Here is an 18947-nt window from a genome sequence, read left to right as displayed (position 1 = left end):
TAAAGGCCCACGGTTCCTTCCACTGGAGCCACTCAGAGCAGCCAACAGGCCTCCAGCTCTGCCAGCCCTCTCTTTGCTCCTAAAGTTCTAGTCCTTGCTTGGAGATCCCCTGGGGCTGGCACCAGCACTCCCCCAGCACTCTATCTTAGTGGCAGAAGCCTTCTTTTCCCTCCTCTCCTGGCCATGGCTGTCAATGGCAAGCCCTTCCCCCACCTCTGCCTTATTAGTCTCTGGACGCCATAGTGCTCACTGCCAGATGCCCACTCTGCAAAAGCCATCACTCCAGGAAGCCTCTCTTTCCTCCTCCCATTTCAAGTCGTGTACTGGTTATCTGACCTCTCTGAGGTCCCAGCTTGTCATCTGTGTCAAGATGCTGAAGCCAGTGTCAGGTTCTATGTGAAGGTGAAGCAGATGCTATCAAAACTCAGATGACCAGGACAATATTTTGTAGAAAACATATATAAATACATAAGGTATTTTTCTAAAATAAGTTTTTTTTTTTTCAAAATGGGAAAATAGAAAAAAAAAATCCTTAAAATAACCAGTCAGAACATGTATTCTGTGTGCTTTGGTGACCTTCTTGTCTATGCTTTGGGTGGATCTATAGGGGATTTGCTGTTACTATTACAGCTAACCCTGAAATTATAATACATATGCATATACATACATATGTATACATACATATGATATATATATCATAAAATCCAGCCACGCAAAAGTACAATTCAATGCACTTCCCCCTCCTCCACATACACAGAGAGAAGCTAATCCAGCCACATTAAAAAATTCTGTTATTCCTCAAAGAAGCTGTTTAGCAGTCACCTGTGTTTTGGTTCAGCTTAATATTATTTTCAGTCATTTTTGTTGTGTTGACAAACTCCTTAACCATCCTGGCTGGTGATTACAGGTAGCGGCTTCCGCGGGGCAGAAGACACCGCCAGCTGTGTTCTAGAAGGATTGAAGACTCCGAATGCCAGGGAGCAGCCAGGGAGCTCTCCAGAAGAGAGGTGTGGGGGTGCAGGCGGCGGAGGGCGCTGGGGGCTTCTTTCATGTGGAAGGAAGGACAGATCATCCACAGGTGTGGGCGCTCAGCACCCTTCTTGGGGTGGATGAGGGCGGCAGAGTCTGGGAAGAGGCAGCGCTGCAAGTGAGCGGAAGCCGGTTCTAGATAAGTGGGCTTGCCGCAGTGCTGAGTCGGCGAGCACCCCGGCGGGGCAGCGGAGACCACGGGGACGGGTGGATTAGGGGCCGCGCGTGGAATGCAGTGCCGAGAGGAAGCCCGGACCTGGGGCGCAGCTCGGGAGCGGGGGAAGTCTGGGAGCCTTGCGGGGGCGTCAGTTCAGAGTGCGCAGCTCGGGCGCGGGACGGGGTGAAGGCTGAGACTTCGCGCCCGGGCGGGAGGTGGCAAAGCTTCGAGGTGTCTTTCCTGAATGTTCCCTGGCTCCCGCCCGAGGGAAATTCGGGAACCCGTTTTTCCCGGAGCTTAAGAGCAGCTGGAGCAAGGACCCCGGGCGGGGGCGGGGCCAAGACCAAGACCGGCTCCTGGCAGCCGGCCAATGGGGCGCCGCCCCCGCAAGGCCACGCCCCCGCCCCCGTCCTGAGCGCAAGGGCTGGGCGGCGCAGACCCGGCTTGGGACGCGCGATCTCGGAGCTGGGGCCATGCCTGGCGGCATCTTAGCGGCTGTCCTGAGTCCAACACAACCCTGGTAGAGGACTCCCCGGGCCCGGCTGGCCCGGCCATGCAGCTAGAGACGCAGGACGCGCTGTACGTGGCGCTGGAGTTGGTTATCGCTGCACTGGCGGTGGCGGGCAACGTGCTGGTGTGCGCCGCGGTGGGAGCCTCGAGTGCACTACAGACCCCCACCAACTACTTTCTAGTATCGCTGGCGACGGCCGACGTGGCTGTGGGACTCTTCGCCATCCCCTTTGCCATCACCATCAGCCTGGGCTTCTGCACGGACTTCCACAGCTGCCTCTTTCTCGCCTGCTTCGTGCTGGTGCTCACACAGAGTTCCATCTTTAGCCTCTTGGCGGTGGCTGTCGACCGGTATCTGGCCATTCGCGTCCCGCTCAGGTGAGACGAATCTTTCTTGCCTTGGCCGGGTTAAAGTTCTACAGAGGGGCGCCCTCTCCAGGCCCACGGTTTTACTTTCTGGAATCTCAGATGGGCCAGATTAGGAGCACGCTAGGCACTGGAATGGAGGATGCCAGCATCTCCCACGACTCTTGTTCTACAGGCTATCGAGACCCTCCTGGGGTGGCAGAACAGGCCACTGACTGGGCGCCCCTTAGACGTCAGGGTTGCTCCATTCGCCCCTAGTTTAGGGGAGCTGCACAGGGACACCCTTAGGGGCTTTGGGAAGTACCGTCCGACAAGATACCTGCCACGGGCACAGGAAGCTCTAGCTCGGGAAGTTTGGTGGTTGCTTCTCCACTGTGCACATTCCCGGCCCTTTGGAGAGACAGCTGCTGCCCGGATTCGGGCATGTGGATCAAAGCAGCTGCCAGACGCAGTCTTGTGCATAAAGGGTCTGGAGAAGCTTCGGCTAAGAAGGAGGCAACTTTGGACGCTGGAATTGGTACTTTTAGAGGGGCATAAAATTAACGACACAGCTTTAAAATGTGCCTACTTCGAAATGAGGCAGCCAGGCTCAACTCTGGTGGGAAACTCAAGGAACATTGGTCCGTACTAGCTTCGCGGCGGCTCTGAGTGTTCCCAGACATTTTAAAGAGCTATTGGGCTTCCTGGTTCAGTGAACACTGACAAGGCAGCCTTAGAGTCTCTAGCCCATTGTGTAACCTTATTTGTATACTGCTGTAGTGCCCAGGAGCCTGAAGAGGCCCAGAAAGCTGGTGACAGTGCCCTGTTCAGTCTTCCTCAGAGTATGCCTAAATCACTTTCTCCTTTTTCCACAATGAGAAAACAGGATCCAGGGCAGAAGAGCCAGTCAGTTGGGGAAGTGGCTTCCACTTTTAGCTAATAAATTTAAAGTTGAGTTTGTTGGTGCTTGTTAGTGCCTGGGCCCTTTAGCATTTCTGAAGTGAGCTGTGGATCTCTTTAGATTTGGAGCTGAGATGAGGAAACTGAGTTACAAGAGTAGGAAGAGAAAGGCAAGAACTCGGTGAACTCTGACCATGTTCCTGGCAACTCCAATTAAACGTCCATGCTTTAATCCTCCAACCGTCCAGAGGACAGACGCTGTCGCCTGCCCCTGTAGGTGAGGGTCTGGTTCAGGATGCTGTGTCCGGTGGTAGAGTGGTGGCATTGTGTCTTCAGCATGCCATCCACCTGTCTCACAGGGCTGTGTGTGGTACCATTGTTAGAGAGACGTGAAAAGGATCTTCTTGCTGTTTCTTGAAGAGGATCCTGTCCGTAGTAAGCTAGCGTTTATAGGAGAAATGTGTTTGGGGAATTGATTGGCAGGAAGCTTCTACAAACTCTTGTAATAGGCCGATGTGACAAGCCTGGTCCCTGTGGCTTGTGTCTTGGGTCTCAGATGGAACAGGAAGCCCCTGCTTGTGGGTGTGTGGGTTGCTCCACCTCCACTGCCCTTGGCATCTGACCAGAGGCTTCACACACATCCCATCAGGTGTGCTAGAGCCCTGGGATTTCTGAGCCTGCGGCTACATAGCATTCTGTTTCTCCGTTCTGTGGGTCTGCACTTGTCTCTGGCCTCCCATTGTAAATGCTTGGCGGCCTTTTGAACTCTTTTTCCATAGAGCAGTCACATGCCCCCGGCTTGAGTTGCCCCATCAAGGGGAAGCCCTTTGGGCTTGCCCCTGGAAGAGCCCCAAATACACAGTGCTTACCCAGGACCCGCTCCAGGAATCTCTTGTGTCACATGACTTGAGCAGGAAGTTCCATAAATGTTTAAATCTGTTAGTTCTTGTCCTGGGTTTTGCTGGGCGGGTCTTGAAGAAAGTGGGTGTGGGTGTCTTAAGGGGAAACAGATGTGAATCACAGGCTCTTTACTTCTCCTTTGCTAAGGGTGAGGGGCCAGTTGGAGAAAAAAGTAAGGGAAAACAACTTGAGTCCAATGTGCCCATTCCCACCCTCATGCCTGTCCTCGGGGGTCTGGAAGCATGCACAGAAGTTTCCTCCTCCACACCCAGGCAGGTATGAGTGTCTAACCTGTCTACGCCACTGTGGAAGATTGAGAAGCGTACTGGGTTCTTACCCTAACTTGAACCCTCCTGGGAGATAGTGTGTGTCCTGGGCCTCTTGCCTTCAGCAATTCAAAGCACAATCCAGTGGCAACAGGTTAAAATGTAGATTGAGCTGAACCCTGTGGCAGTGTGGTTGTAGTTCCAGCTACTCAGGAAGGCTGAGGCTGGGGGATTGCTCAAGCCCAGGAGTTCAAGGTTAATTTGGGCAAGCAAGACCCTTGTCTAAAAAAAATGCAGATTACAGGGCACATTTGGGTTTGCTGGATCAGAGTCTGGGGTAGGAGATATATAATATATAATATATAATATTATATATTATATATTATATATATGCTTCCAGCATTAATATCTAACGTGGGTCTGTTACAGCAAGCTTGAGAACCCTCCAACTGTCAGGCAGGTTTTGAAATTATGCTTCTCTTTTTTGATATGGGCTAGGTCTGAGTTACCTCAAACCCTGACTTTGTTCTGAGACTCTCCTTGGGGCCATGGAGCTAGCTACAGGTGGGCATCAGGACAGAAGGGCCCTACTAAGGATTGGGGTGTAGTGGTCAGGCATGTGATCTCAGCAGTCAGGAGCCTAAGGCAGGAAGATAATCACTAGTTTGAGGCTAGCTTGAGGCTACATAATGAGTTCCAGTCCCAAGGCAGCCTGCACGGCAGTGGGAGACCCTGTCTCCTTCCTTCTTACATACATACATACATACATACATACATACATATTAAGGGATTAAGATCACATACTTCTCTGCCAGAGGACCAGAGCCTGGTTCCCACCAACCCACATCTGGTCGACTTTTACAACTACCTTGTACTTTCAGCTCCAGGGAATTCAAAACCTTCTTCTGGCTTTTTTGGATACCTATAATTGGACACACACACTTAAAAAAATATTTTTTAAAAAAGATATCCTGTTTAGGAGGCAGTGTCTCTCGTGAAGGAAGTCAAGCAGTGAGTAGGTGAAGCCCAGGGTGTGAGCACCCAGGGTGTGAGCACCCAGGGTAAGCAGGGTGTCAGCACTGAATGCTTACTTAGCTAGGCACAATTCTTACCCGGGCAAAACAAACTCTTCCTTAGGCTTGACTCTATGGCTCGGGTGGTGTCATGCCGTAGGAGCCCTCGGCTTCCATGGACTAGCGTTGCTTTTACTAACATGAAGGGATGATGCAGCCTGAAAAGGGGACTCCAGCGGCAATGCTGGGCATAAAAAAACGATCCTTGTGTGCTCATTTGAAAAAGAGCAGACTGCTCGCATCAGGCCCTGCCCTTAGTCCTTATAGTGAGGGGAATTCACACAGGCCGTCCAGCCGTCTGCCCTGGTGGAGACTCTCAAGCCGGGAACTTTCCGACGTGGGCAGTGCTAGAGATAGACACAGCAGAGCCGGGGTGTATCCTGGTGACTGGAGGTGAGCCGCAGTGCTGCCCACAGCAGCTGCTGGCTCTCACTTCATCCTTCGGCTGGTTCCCACAGGAGTACTTCCTCCTGCATAGCCTAATCCTGTTCCCCTTCCTACTGTAGCCAAATCAGAGCTGACTCCTCCCTCCCCTGCTCACTGGACTCAGTTTCTCCTTTTACCATTCTTGACTCTCTGGAAGGGCTTACACGACCGTTTTCCTAGAGGTACTGAAGGATGCTGTGTTTTGGAGGGAGTTGTGTCTACTAGATCTTCAGAATAAAAGGGCCATCCATGTTCATTCTGTTTTCTGCTACACTGAGGCCGTGTGTATGTGTGTGTGTGTGTGTGTGTGTGTGTGTTGTGTTACTATGTTCTGCCTGGAGGTAAGAATGTATGTTCTGAGGACAGTACAAACAAAACAGGAAGGAGGGCCAGAGATGGCAGATCTGTATAGAGCTCTCTGGTAAGATGTTAGAAGAAAAACTGGTCCATCTGTTTAAAAAAAAAAATGTTGATCTTGAGCCCCTGGTCTCAAGTCTGGGTATCAGGGGCTACAGCAGTGCACCACCCAGCTTATTTAATATGCATTCATAAAGGAAATTGTTGTCAGAGGATCCCTCACAGGCCTGGAAGGGGATAGCATGGTACAGGGCTTGGAGATGCTGGGAAAGCTAGGCAGACAGCAGGTGCCATCGGTTGAGGGCAGGTAGCTACAGATTCTGGGGCGTGGCCTGCAGGTCTTGGCTCCTGCTCTAAGTGCAAGCCCAGAGTTACCCAGAACTGGGCGTTGCTTTGTTTATCTTCCTTTGTTGTTTATCCTTGGTTGTTTGCACACAGGGGTCTCATTCCATCTCCAGGGCTGGAACAACAACCTTAAAGCAGGGAGCAAGTGCCATCTTGGCTCTTGTCTGGCAGGGTCTCTATTGGGGTCAACATGGTAGGCAGCGGGTGGGTGGGTGAGTTGGGTTGAGGAGGCCCTGCCACCTATCTTAAAGCTAGGCTGAACCTGAGATCACACACTTAGAAGGGCTCAGGCTGAAGGAGAAGTCAGGCCTGAGGTAACCAGGTAGTTATCAGGAGAGCGTGGAAATGCCCAGGCATGAGGTGCTGGGTGGGAGTGAGGTTGACAAGCACTCTGGCTGTCACAATTTCCCCTGAGGGGTGGGAGGAGACAGGTCCCTCTGGTTATCATGGGCTCTCCCCTTGAGTAAGGCCCTGATCTGTGCTCAGACTGGCATAGCCACTGTATGTATTATACCTATTCTGCTTGCCTGGAAAGGCTGTGGCCCAAGGACAGCCATGCCAGGAAATGGTACTTGGCTTTGCACCTTAGACCATGATCTACATCTGTTCTGAAGGGCATGGGGTGCTGCCTGCAGCCATCTGGAGAATGAGCTGGTGGAAAGTGTGTGATGGCTATTCTTGGTTGTCAACTTGACTACTACATCAAGAGTGAACTTAAACCCAAGTGGCTGGGTACACCTGTGAGGGAGTTTTTCTTAGTTAAATCATCTGAGATGAGAAGATCCACCTTTAATCTGGGTCACACCTGCTGGCAGCCTATATAAAGGACATGGGAGAAGGAAGGTGACTCTTTGCCTGCTTGCTCTCAGTCTTGCCGGAAGTCCACTCCTTCACTGCCGTTAGAGCCTACTGCTTCAGCATCTACTGAAGAGCAGCTGAGGCGTCCAGCCTTGAGGACTGAACAACTGCTGGATTCTTGGGTCTTACATTGGTAGACAGCCATTGTTGGACTAGCTGGACCACAGCCTTATAAAATATTCTATAAATTCCCTTTACATATGTGTGTGTTTGTACACACATGTATTCATGTGTGTGCACATGTGTGTATGTTCATATGTTCATTCTGTAAGTTCTCTCTGTTCTTCTAGAGATCCCTGACTAATGCAGAATGGCAGGAAAATTCATTCTCAAGACAGACAGCCTTCATTCCTTTCATATGCACGGGGTCTGCAGCCTTGCCGGTTCCTTCCTCGTGGCCACTAGCAGGATTCAGTCTCTTCTGTCTGGCAGTACTGCTGTGCCCCACCGAGAGCTGTTCGAAGCGTGTCCTCAGTTGTCTTGTTGGAATTTTCCATTTGTGAACGGCAGCCACACAGGGCTAGTCTTGAGATCTCGGTGGAGCAGGCATGTTAAAGATGAGGCTCAGAGTTGTTAGTTAGCTTGGGATCACCCAGGAAGTCAGGGCTACATGATCCTGCTTTCCTAGGAGCCCCCAAACAGCATGCAGATAGCTACAGGGAAAGAACCCAGACACCGCCAAGGTTCTGTAAGCACTCTTTGGTGAATGGTAGGTGAGTGAGGTGACCAGCGGATTGTGATGTGGGCCCTGTAAGCATTGTGTGCAACAGACAAGATGCAAGGCAGCTGAAGTGCAATGTGACTGCAAGAAGAAGCTGAATTTGGTCCAAACATGCTTGCGCTCAGAGCTCCCGTAGCAGCTGAAGAACTGTGGGATCTTATCTTTGCCGTGAAGGTGCTCCCCTTCCAGACTGACCACCATATAGTAAACCCAGAGGGAGAGGCTGAGGAAGCAGAGCCGTAGGGGTGGAGCAGGTAAGTCACAGAGGGCCTGGAGTCTTCTTAGGTGGCTCAGATTTTGTCCTAAAGGTTCTGGTGGGTCACTGAAGGACCTAGGAGCTGTGCGTGAACACAAAAGGGCACAGAAGGGAAAGCAAACACCCTCCCTCTGACCAGCTAAGCAGCTCTCCCAAGTCAGTTTTCTTGCCATATCTCCTCCTGCTGGCTCCCAGACCAACCCTTGGTTGTGTGCCACCACCTTCTTTACATTTCCTTATTTGTGCGTGTGTATACATGCCAGGGTGTTAACATGGAGGGCATGGAGGGATGGAACGCAGGTCGTTAGGCTTGCTGAGAGGATAGCTCACAGAGCCCAGGCTGGACTCAAACTCCCGATCTTCTTGTCTCTACCTCCCGAGTGATGGGGCTTATGTGCACACTTTCCCAAAATCCTTTTCCAAAAGGATTGACTTTTGGAAACGTTGTTGGATTCAGTGGGTTTGGATTCTTTTATTGGAAGAGTGGATGTTGTCAAAGTGTTCCCACCCCATCCTCCGTCAGCTGGATCTCAAGCTCAAGGCAGGGTAAGGAGAAAGGCCACAGCACCTGGGATTAGAGGCAGCCCAGAAAGTGGGGGTACAGACTACCACTCTCGATTTGTTCTTCTAAATCCCTTTCTAGTCCCTGCTGGTTGCCGGACTGGAACCTGTCACCCCCGCTACTTACATTTCCAACCGAAGACTCCACGGTCCACCACCTTGTTTCTGTAGAAACTCAGTCTCTTTGTTTTCTGATTGCCTCCGATTCTGTTTTTGGTATGATTATGAATTTATTTTTGTGTCTTTACAGTCGGTTCATTGTGGTTTTGTGAGTTGAGATAACTAGGTGAGACTCGTAGGCCAATGTAGAATTATTTACTTATTTCTTTAGAGACAATGCCTCCTAGCCCAGGCTGGCCTTGGTCTCATCTCTCACTTCCTCCTGCTCCTGGGTGCTGGAGTCACAGGTGTGACAGCGCACAGGGTTTATGAGGGTTGGCCTGCACCATGCTTGGTAAACATGGTACCAAGGGAGCTGCATCTCAACCTGGGATGTTATTTTCTTCACTCTTTTGTGTATATGATTGTGAGAGAGAAAGACAGAGATACACAGGGTCTCATTGTGTAGCTCAGGCTGGACCTGAAACTCTGAATCCTCTTGCCTCTTCTTCTCAAGATCTGGGATTACAGACATGTTTCTACCATGCCTGGTGCAAATGTAGATTTTATTTTTTAAAACTATTTTTATTTTAATCTTATGTGGTTATATATTTTGCCTGCATGTATGTATGTGCACCACATTCATGCCTGATGCCTGCCAAATCTAGAAGAGGGTGTTGGATCCCCTGGAATGGGGGTTCAGAGGGTTATTAGCAGCTATGTGGGTGCTTGGAGTCGAACCTGGGTCCTCTACAAAAGCAGCCAGTGGTCTCAACTACTGAGTCATCTCTCCAAGGGTAGGATTTTAATAGGAGTTTAGTTATGGTAGATCTTCATTTTAAAACCACTGTGAAGCTGGGCCATGGTGGCACACGCCTTTAATCCCAGCACTTGGGAGGCAGAGGCAGGCGGATTTCTGAGTTCGAGGCCAGCCTGGTCTACAGAGTGAGTTCCAGGACAGCCAGGGCTATACAGAGAAACCCTGTCTCGAAAAACAAAAACAAACAAACAAACAAACACCCCACGTGTCGGACAGCTGGATAGACTTACAGGGACAAGATCATGTAGGAAAGCCCCGTGTCATCCAGGCAAGGAAGCAAGGAAGCGTGATTGTGGCGGAGACCATGGAGATAAGTGACAGATGAACATTTGTACCTGGAGAGAAGGCCGATGTCTGAGAGTTTGAAAAAAAGAGGCCCCAGGTAAGGCCACATCACCAACCAGGAGAGCAGGACAGCAAAGAGCCTGAAGCCAGAGATGGACCCACATCCAGCTAGTGAGCCAGGCTCACCACCATGGCTGATCCGGGGTCACTGTAGACTGGTGTCTGGTCCTCGAGGACGAGCAGATCTAAGGGACCACCGTGTTAAGTGACGTGCTTGTAGCTGAAGGAGAATGTAGGAGTCAGGCTCACCAGGGCTCGGCGACACAGGTAGAATTTGGTTGGAGAGAAGAGGGCAACTTCCAGGTTTCTGGGTGTCCGCATGGTGCTGCTTTGAAAGGCAGGGCGCAGGAAGAGGTATTTGGGAGCTCATGGCCAGGTCTATTTCAGGTTGAAACCACAGGCTGGGAAGTGTAGTTGGTGTGGATTATGGAGAGGTTGGGGATCACAGCCCTTCTCTGTTTGGGTTCATCCCCTCCTGCTTTGTTGGAGCCCAGCACTGACCCTTCCCCTGCTCTATGGAGGCCCTCTCTCTTACATCCCAAGCCCTTTTTTGGTTTACTGCCTATATAGGTTCAGGCCCACCAGCCACAAACTTCCCGGTGACTTTCTGTGTGGAACATCTGGCTCCACTGCCAGTTTCAACACTGTAGCTGCATCTGGCCCTGCTCACTTGGTCCTGTGGCCTCGGGTCCACCCAGTGCTGCCTCCCCCATCTCCCTCCCCTTGTGTCTGCCCTGGATTCCACGACCCCTCAGCTCTTGGAACTTAATGTTCTGAGGCCTTTGGACATGCCTCCCTGGCCTGGAATGTTACTCTGTCTCCCTGCTGATTCCTCCTTGAGCACACCGCGTCTGTCTCTTAAAGTCACTGTCTCCTTGTGAGCCCTGGGATTCCTTGGCCTTTCCCTGCACCTTGCAGCTATTTGCTTTGCTACACATAGCTTCTTAAGCTGTTCACCACCCTGTGGATGGACCAGCTTGTTGTCGATAGATCAGAATCCTATGTGGAATGTCCTGAGAGGTTTAGCGGAGAAGCTTGGAGAAGCAGAGGAAATTGGTGGAATGATTAGCTATGCTCCAGAAGACTACGGCTCTCCTCTCTTTGTCATTTCCAGAAGTCTAGCAATATAGTGTGCTTCATAACTGGATGTGGGTCCGTCTCTGGCTTCAGGCTCTTTACTGTCTCGGTCTCTTGGTTGGTGGTGTGGCCTTACCTGAGGCCTCTCTTCAAACTCTCAGGCTCCTGGACAATATCAGACATCAGCCTCCCCTCCAGGTACAAACATCCAGATGTCACTTATCCCAAATATGCCAGTTGTCCTAGTTTGCCATCTATTGCTGTAATAAAATGTGACCGAAATCAACTTGGGGAGGAAAGGGTGCCACCCCTTCTCTCTCTGTTCTTTGAGACAGGGTTGTCTATGGAGACAGGGTTGTCTATGGAGACAGGGTTGTCTATGGAGACAGGGTTCTCTATGGAGACAGGGGTTGTCTATGGAGACAGGGTTCTCTATGGAGACAGGGGTTGTCTATGGAGACAGGGTTCTCTATGGAGACAGGGTTCTCTATGGAGACAGGGTTCTCTATGGAGACAGGGTTGTCTATGGAGACAGGGGTTGTCTATGGAGACAGGGTTCTCTATGGAGACAGGGTTGTCTATGGAGACAGGGTTCTCTTTGGAGACAGGGTTCTCTATGGAGACAGGGTTCTCTATGGAGACAGGGGTTGTCTATGGAGACAGGGTTCTCTATGGAGACAGGAAAGTTTAGTTCATCTTCCTGCTTATATACAGTCCATCATGGAGGGAAGTCAGAGCAGGAAGCAGGAACTGAAGCAGAGACCATGAAGAAACACTGCTTAGTAGCTTGCTCATTCTGCTTTCTTAAACACCCAGGACCTCCTGCCCAGGGTTAGCAACCCCCCACATGGGGCTGGCCTCTCACATCTTCCAATATTCAGGAAGTTGAAGCAATAAATAAATAAATAAATAGTCACTCTAGGTTTGAGGCTAACGTGAGCTACATATTGAGTTCCCAGACAGTCTGGACAAATTAAGACTGTCTCAAAAAAAAAAAAAAACCAGACATATACTGTCTTAGAACATAAGTGTTTGTATTTACTGAGGAATGGAACTTGTGGGCAAGACTAAATCTGTAGAAAGCTATTCCTCAACAGCTTTAGAGGCAGTGCGAGCTTTAGTGTGTGTTCACTCAGCCATGTGCATTCAGGAAGTGCTCAGGATGGAACACGGGGCCTCATTAATGTAAAGTGCCTGCTGAGTCCCATCCTGGCCCCTCAGCCACGGAGAGTGCTATGTAAACCTGTGTTAAGCCGCAGCTGCAGCTTGGAGATGGCTCCGCAGTCCCTGTTTATGAGAGGGCTTAGGCTGGGTGGCCCAGGCTGTGCCACTGCCCAGGGGCTCTGAACAGGAAGCCTCCTGAGAGCTGGTGGCCTGGTTTGAGCAGAACACTGTCTCATGCTGTCCCATAAGGCCAGTGCTTGCTCTGCAGCCCACGGCCCAGTTCATTCATTATGTAATCAGCAATCACACTCTGTGTGGCTCTTTCTACCAATCCCCTTAGCTAATGAGCTTTATAAGGGAGATCTGTGCACAGCTCTGGACACAGCAGAGAGCTGTGACCATTTGCCAGATTCTCTGAGCGCTTTCCCAGGGCAACCCTTTAATGTGGGCGGTGCAGGCAGGGCTTGTTCCTGCCTTGATTGGAACGCAGCTGCCCGCACTCACGCCTCCTGCCTGCGCCTTGTTTGTCATAGTCTTGGGGTAGGCATCCTGGCCTCCGCGCTGCCTCACTGCCCCCTGCAGAACACCGATTGGCACGAGGACTAGGAACTGGGATGATGAGTCCTTTCAGGAACATTTTGTGAAAATGGCCAAACATGTGAACCTGAGGATGTTCTGAGGACTCTTGGTGCACAGGGAACCAGGCGTAGATTCTGCTGTGAATAATGGGGGCTAGTCTTCAGATGTTAGGGTTCCCAAGACTCAGCCCCCTCCAGTGTCCAGCCAGCATAGGGACACCTGCCTTTTCTCCTTCCTGCTCTTAGGTCCGGGTGCTGGGGTTTGCTGTCATGGGATGAGTGTGCCTTCACTGTCTGAGCATCACCAACACCTCCCCCACCTTTCCCCTCAGTGCCCCTTCTACCCTACCTCCCACTGAGATTTTCATCCCTTCCTCAAGGAGGCTCCTCCCTTACTGGCCACTGACCCCTAAACCTCAGGGAGGAACTTGCCTGCAAGTCAGGCCTGCCTTCTTTTCCGACCTCACCCCCAGTCCCTGTGAGATTGGAAGTCTTTCTCTGGACTATCTTCCTGGCTTCCTGGACCTTTTCTGTTCTACTGATGCTATCACTGGACACTTGATCACTCACTCCCCCAGCCTGAGTGCTCTGGTCTGTCCCTTCACTCCCTCAGTGTTCCTGGGTGCTCTGGTCTGTCCCTTCACTCCCTCAGTGTTCCTGGGTGCTCTGGTCTGTCCCTTCACTCCCTCAGTGTTCTTGGGTGCTCTGGTCTGTCCCTTCACTCCCTCAGTGTTCCTCCCCCTCTTCAGCTCCTACTTCCAGTCCCAGTCTGCACCTTGTTAAATACAAAGTGGCACCACCACCAAGATCTCAAAGCCCATCTCACTGCTTGCCTGGCGAGCTCTCCTCCTCTCCTTCCTCAGCCTTGGGAGTGACAGCAGTTTTCAGAGAAGACACAGCCCCATGTCACCACTACCCAGCCTTTGTCTTTAACCAGCCATTTTACCCTTCTGCCACTCCCTCCCCACTAGGCAGCATCTCTTCACACAGGCCCTTTCTTAGCCTTAGCTTTCCCCACCTGTCCTTTCTTTTGGGGGACGATGGGAATTGGGGATAGCCTTTTATAGCTTATATTAGCCTCAAACTCCAGATCTTCCTGCCCCCACCTCCCACATGCTAGGATTACAGGCACACCACCACACCCACCACCCTGTCCTTTCTGCATCTTCTCTAGGGACCATTGTCATCAGCTAACTAACATCATTCTTCACATGACCTTAATCTCTGTGCTTCTAGCCCTGAATCATCTGTTTCAGTGGATGTTAGGATATTGAGGAAAACCCCCTAGAAACCACCCACCAGTCTTGACTCCTCCCTAACTTCTGTCTAATCCACCTTCTGTTTCCAGAATCCATTGCATCATCTGGGCTGAAATCCTGGTCCCGGGGAGCATTTTCTTGAATTTTGAAATAGTTCCATAGCTTCTCTGTCTCCTCTCCCCCTGAAACTCGGTCACTGTGGCCAGATGACTTTACAACATGAACAGTGAGTGTCATTCTCTGGCTTGCAAGTCTTCCAAGGCTCCTAGTCTGCAAACTGGCACCTTTTGAACGCCTGAGTGAGGGCTGGTTTTGCCTGGAATCTTCTCACTGTTCAGATTTCTACCCCCTCTATTCATTCTATTCTATTCTCCACTGACAGATCTTCCAGGATGTCTTATACTGATGCTTACCTTGTTTATATCCTTTGGTTATGTTATCCTTTTAAAAGGGTTGTGCCCACTCCAGGTCATGAGGACACACGTGTGTGCTTATTTGTTTACTTTCTATCTCTTCTATGAGCCAATGTCTTATGAGGGCAGAGATTAGCTTTCTGGTTCCTAGCAGAATGCCCAGGACAAAGGGAATGCAAACAATGGGACCTGGGGATAGGGTGACAGGGTCAGCTGTCCCCTGCTGCTTCCCTGAGACAGTCTGGGGTGGAACTCCCTCATGTGTGCAGGATTCAGCGGTTTTGAGAAACTCGGACGTGAATGGATTCCTGTGTTGTGAATTGTAGTGGGAAGCTATCTCCAGGAACACTGCTTTCATTTCTTTTAAAGGATATTGATTTATTTAATTTGTGTTTGAGTATGCACTGGCACAACGTGGGTGTAGGTCAGAGGAGAAGCTGAAGGAATTGGTTCTCCTTCCACCACGTGGGTCCTGGGGTGGAACTCAGGCTGTCAGGCTGGGCAGCAAGGACCTTCATTGGCTGAGCTGCCTTGCTGGTCCTAATACAGCCTTATAAAAGGAAGTAAAGTAAGAGACCATGGTATAGTGCCAGGAGCCTAATAGGTGTATCTGCAATGACATTTAATCCCCATACCCCTCCCTCTCTGTGTCTTATCTTTCTGTGAGGTAGCCTCACTTGGTCTCGAACTCACAATCTCTTGCCTCCCCTTCTCAGCGTTTCTTACCCGTGTGTACTGCCAAATTGCCTCTTTAATTCCCACTCTCCCCAGACAGAGTTGCATGTAGCTCAGATGGCGTGTAGCCAAGGATGACCCTATCTTTCTGATTCTTTTACTTCTTTCTCCTGAGCACTGGGATCCAGTGTCTATGCCACCCATCCCATTTCTGTGATGCTGGGGATCAAACCCAGGGGTTCACGTACGCTTGACAAGTGAGCTCTGTCCACAGCCCTTTAATTTCCTGAAACAGGAACACAGAGCTGTGAGGGTCTGTCGTTCAGTGATGTCGTGAAGGACCGAGGCTCTTTCCTTCCTTCTCCTCTGATACAGATTTTGTCTTTCCTTTGACCCTCATGGTCACACGATGGCTGCTGTGGCTATGGCTATCACAGCCTGTTAGGAAAGTGTCAGAAGCAGGAGGGTGGGGCCGGTCGGCAAAGTGGGCTGCTCTCCTGTCGGGAAGTTAGACTTATTGGAGGCCCCTTGAAGACTTGCTTTACGGCCTCACTGGCCAGAAGGTCTCACTCTCCGTCTCAGACCAGTCAATGACAGAGAATGGACGTGCTAAGATTTGCTTATCCCAGATGTCCCACCAAGGCTGGCCTGTATTCAACAAAACTACATTGATATTGTTAAGTCAAGGGGGCTAGAGATATGGCTCAGTGGCTAAGAGCACTGACTGCCGTTCCAGAGGACCTAGGTTCCCCATGTGGGAGAGCAGCCACATGGCAGCTCACATCTGTCTGTGACTCCAGTTCCGAAGCTTCTGACACCTCACACAGACATACATGCAGGCAAAACACCGGTGCACATAAAGTAAATACATAAAAAAAAAAAAACAACAAGGTTAAGATCAGAGCTGTTTAGCATAGGCTACCTCATGGACAGTTTTCTGAGTGCCTAGCCTTTGTAGAGGCTTTTTGTTACCTGCAGAGACTAACTGTGCTGTTGATATCCCTGGTGAGGCACTGGCAAGGAAACACATTTTTAAGAGGGTTTCATCACTAGCCAAGAAAAATTCGGTGAGCAGCTGCACTCAGCAGGCCGTCCTGTAGTAAAGGCCCTGCAACCGAGCTGCCCACTGCTGAGAGGAAGTGGCAAAGATCACTGTGCATGAAGCAGGTCGCAGTTGGCTTCCTCTGCAAATTGTACTGGTTCTCTTGCCTGTCCAGGCCACTGCATTGAGTATTCCTAGTACACAGCTGCTTGCTGCAAAGCTATTGCTAGCAGGTAGTAAATGAGGGATGTTTTCATAATGGCTCTGTTTTGAGAGCTGAACTAAATACTGGGCTAGGTTCGGGGAACACCAGTTCAGCAGGATATGGTCTGTCCTCAGTGGTTGTCATTATAGTTGAGGGGAAATATATGTAACAAATTAAGGGCCCGTTATCAGTGTTGATTTCCTAAGTTTAAGCAACTCTCCAGCCAGCAGCTCTCTGTAGATGAGGCATTAACAGACCTGTGTTCTAGCTGTTAGCAGTGAAGCCGGCCATTCATCTGCAGAGGCTGAAGACTGTTTTTCCTTTGTGAGATAAGATTTTGCTTTAAGGCCTCAGCTGATCTCCGACTCAGGAGCCCCTGCCTCAGCCTCCTGACTGGAGGATTGCTGGTATGCATCCATGATAACCAGTTCTGAAGCAAACTTTTGGTGTTGAGAGAAGTGATTCTTGTCAAAAGCTACAGGTAGTGCCACTGAAGTCCAGGGGGCTCCTTGGACCCTTGTTCAAGTGTCCCCTTGTGAATTAGGCTTCATGTGCACGTCCTTCACGATGCCGGTCTTCTTTGGTGCACGTTCTGTTTGCTGGTTTATCTCAACCACTGTTTATCAAACAGTACCTCACAGGAGATCTAAACGTACCCATTGCTGAGGCTATTAAAAAGGGGCCTCTAAGACATATGACCATCACTGAACAGAAATGAGTACTGACTCAAGAATGAGCCTTTTTTTGATTTTGCTCTGTTTTTTAGATAAGATCTCTCTACATAGTGCTGGCTATCCTGAAATTCACTCTATAGACCAGGTTGTCCTTGAACTTCACAGATATCCCCTGCCTCTGCCTCCTGAATGTTGGGACTAAAGGCATTTGCTACCACACCTGGCTAAGAATGGCAGTCTTTCTGTGCTTGCCGCAGCAAAGCTGACCTGCTCCCATGTCTCTGTGTTAGGTAATGGCCATACTACTATAAGGGTGAGCCTTCAAGGCTAGGAGAGCTAAAGGCTCATGGGACTCCAGCAGGGTGGGCCTCTGGTCAAGGAATACTGTAAAATGACCAATATCATGTTCTCTTCAACAGGTATAAAGGTTTGGTCACAGGGACACGAGCAAGAGGGATCATCGCTGTCCTCTGGGTCCTTGCCTTTGGCATTGGATTGACTCCATTCCTGGGCTGGAACAGTAAAGACAGTGCCACCAGCAACTGCACAGGTCCTGGGGATGGCATCATGAATGGAAGCTGCTGTCCTGTGAAGTGTCTCTTTGAGAATGTGGTCCCCATGAGCTACATGGTATATTTCAACTTCTTTGGGTGTGTGCTTCCTCCACTGCTCATAATGCTAGTGATCTACATCAAAATCTTCATGGTGGCCTGCAGGCAGCTTCAGCGCATGGAACTGATGGACCACTCCAGGACCACTCTGCAGCGGGAGATCCACGCAGCCAAGTCACTGGCTATGATCGTGGGCATTTTTGCTCTGTGTTGGCTCCCAGTGCATGCCATCAACTGTGTCACCCTCTTCCATCCAGCCCTGGCCAAGGACAAGCCCAAGTGGGCGATGAATGTGGCCATCCTCCTGTCACATGCCAATTCAGTTGTCAATCCCATTGTCTATGCCTACAGGAACCGAGACTTCCGCTACAGTTTCCACAAGATCATCTCCAGATATGTTCTCTGCCAGACTGACACCAAGGGTGGGAGTGGGCAGGCCGGGGCGCAGTCTACTCTCAGTCTGGGCTTATGACCTAGGCTCTGGCCTTTTGGAGAAGAAGGCATAAAATAAACCATGGGACTAGACACAACTGGCCGAAGCGCACTGTGAAGGACAGCTACTCCTCTCAAGCATATGCCTACCCCCCTGAAGGCTTGCCTGGAGCTACGCAAGTCTGGCTAATATGCACACGCCGTTTAGAGGCTCCGAGGCTAACAAATACATCTATGAATCTATTCAGCTGCTCTCACTGTGTGGACAGTGGTGGTGGAATTGATTCGGAGAAACTGTTTAAGAATCTGCCTCATTCATGGTAGAAAATGACTGAAACTTACCTTACTGTGAAACCCTGTGAACTATTATAATGTAAGTATTTTTCACTTACCGCAATGGAAAAATAAAAGTTGGCTCTACTAATGTATACTTGTTCCTGGGACAGCAACTCAGAAAACTGAAGTATAATTCTTCAGTCAAGATACTGTAGTATTAATTTTGGGAATGATACTATCCTAAGTTTTGAAGTAGAATAATAACAAAACAATTTAAGTTCAGTATTTTCCTTGCACACAAAACACTAGAGGTAGAAACTGGAGAAACAGGGTCCTTCCTCTGCTGGAATCCTGCTCTAGAGCTAGGTACTGGGTTTGCTTCTCTCCCACATTGTGTGTATTGGAACTTAAAAGTGTGAACGTTTTACTAAGCAGAATCACCTAATTGTGCATTATACCCAGTGAAATAAAACTTTAAAAAGTGAGCTCCTGGCACGCGGCGGCAGCTTCTTGTACTCAGCGTACTTACTGCCTGCACCTTCCTTACCCGAGCCTCTTAAAGAGGTAGCTCGT

The 18947-nt window shown here is 50.1% G+C and overlaps 1 protein-coding gene across 1 annotated transcript; it reads left to right on the top strand.

Moving 5' to 3' along the window:
• Positions 1-1627: 1627 nt before the first annotated feature.
• Adora2b (adenosine A2b receptor) lies at positions 1628-18859 on the top strand. The gene is made up of 2 exons (XM_028776600.1): positions 1628-2074; positions 17475-18859. Exons 1-2 carry the CDS (start codon positions 1740-1742, stop codon positions 18136-18138), a joined length of 999 nt encoding a protein of 332 aa, XP_028632433.1. The 5' UTR covers positions 1628-1739; the 3' UTR covers positions 18139-18859.
• Positions 18860-18947: the final 88 nt, after the last annotated feature.

Source organism: Grammomys surdaster, unplaced genomic scaffold (genome assembly GCF_004785775.1).
Source record: "Grammomys surdaster isolate TR1022 unplaced genomic scaffold, NIH_TR_1.0 270, whole genome shotgun sequence".
NCBI classification, from domain to species: Eukaryota; Metazoa; Chordata; class Mammalia; order Rodentia; family Muridae; genus Grammomys; species Grammomys surdaster.
This window is presented reverse-complemented; position numbering and strand designations above follow the sequence as displayed.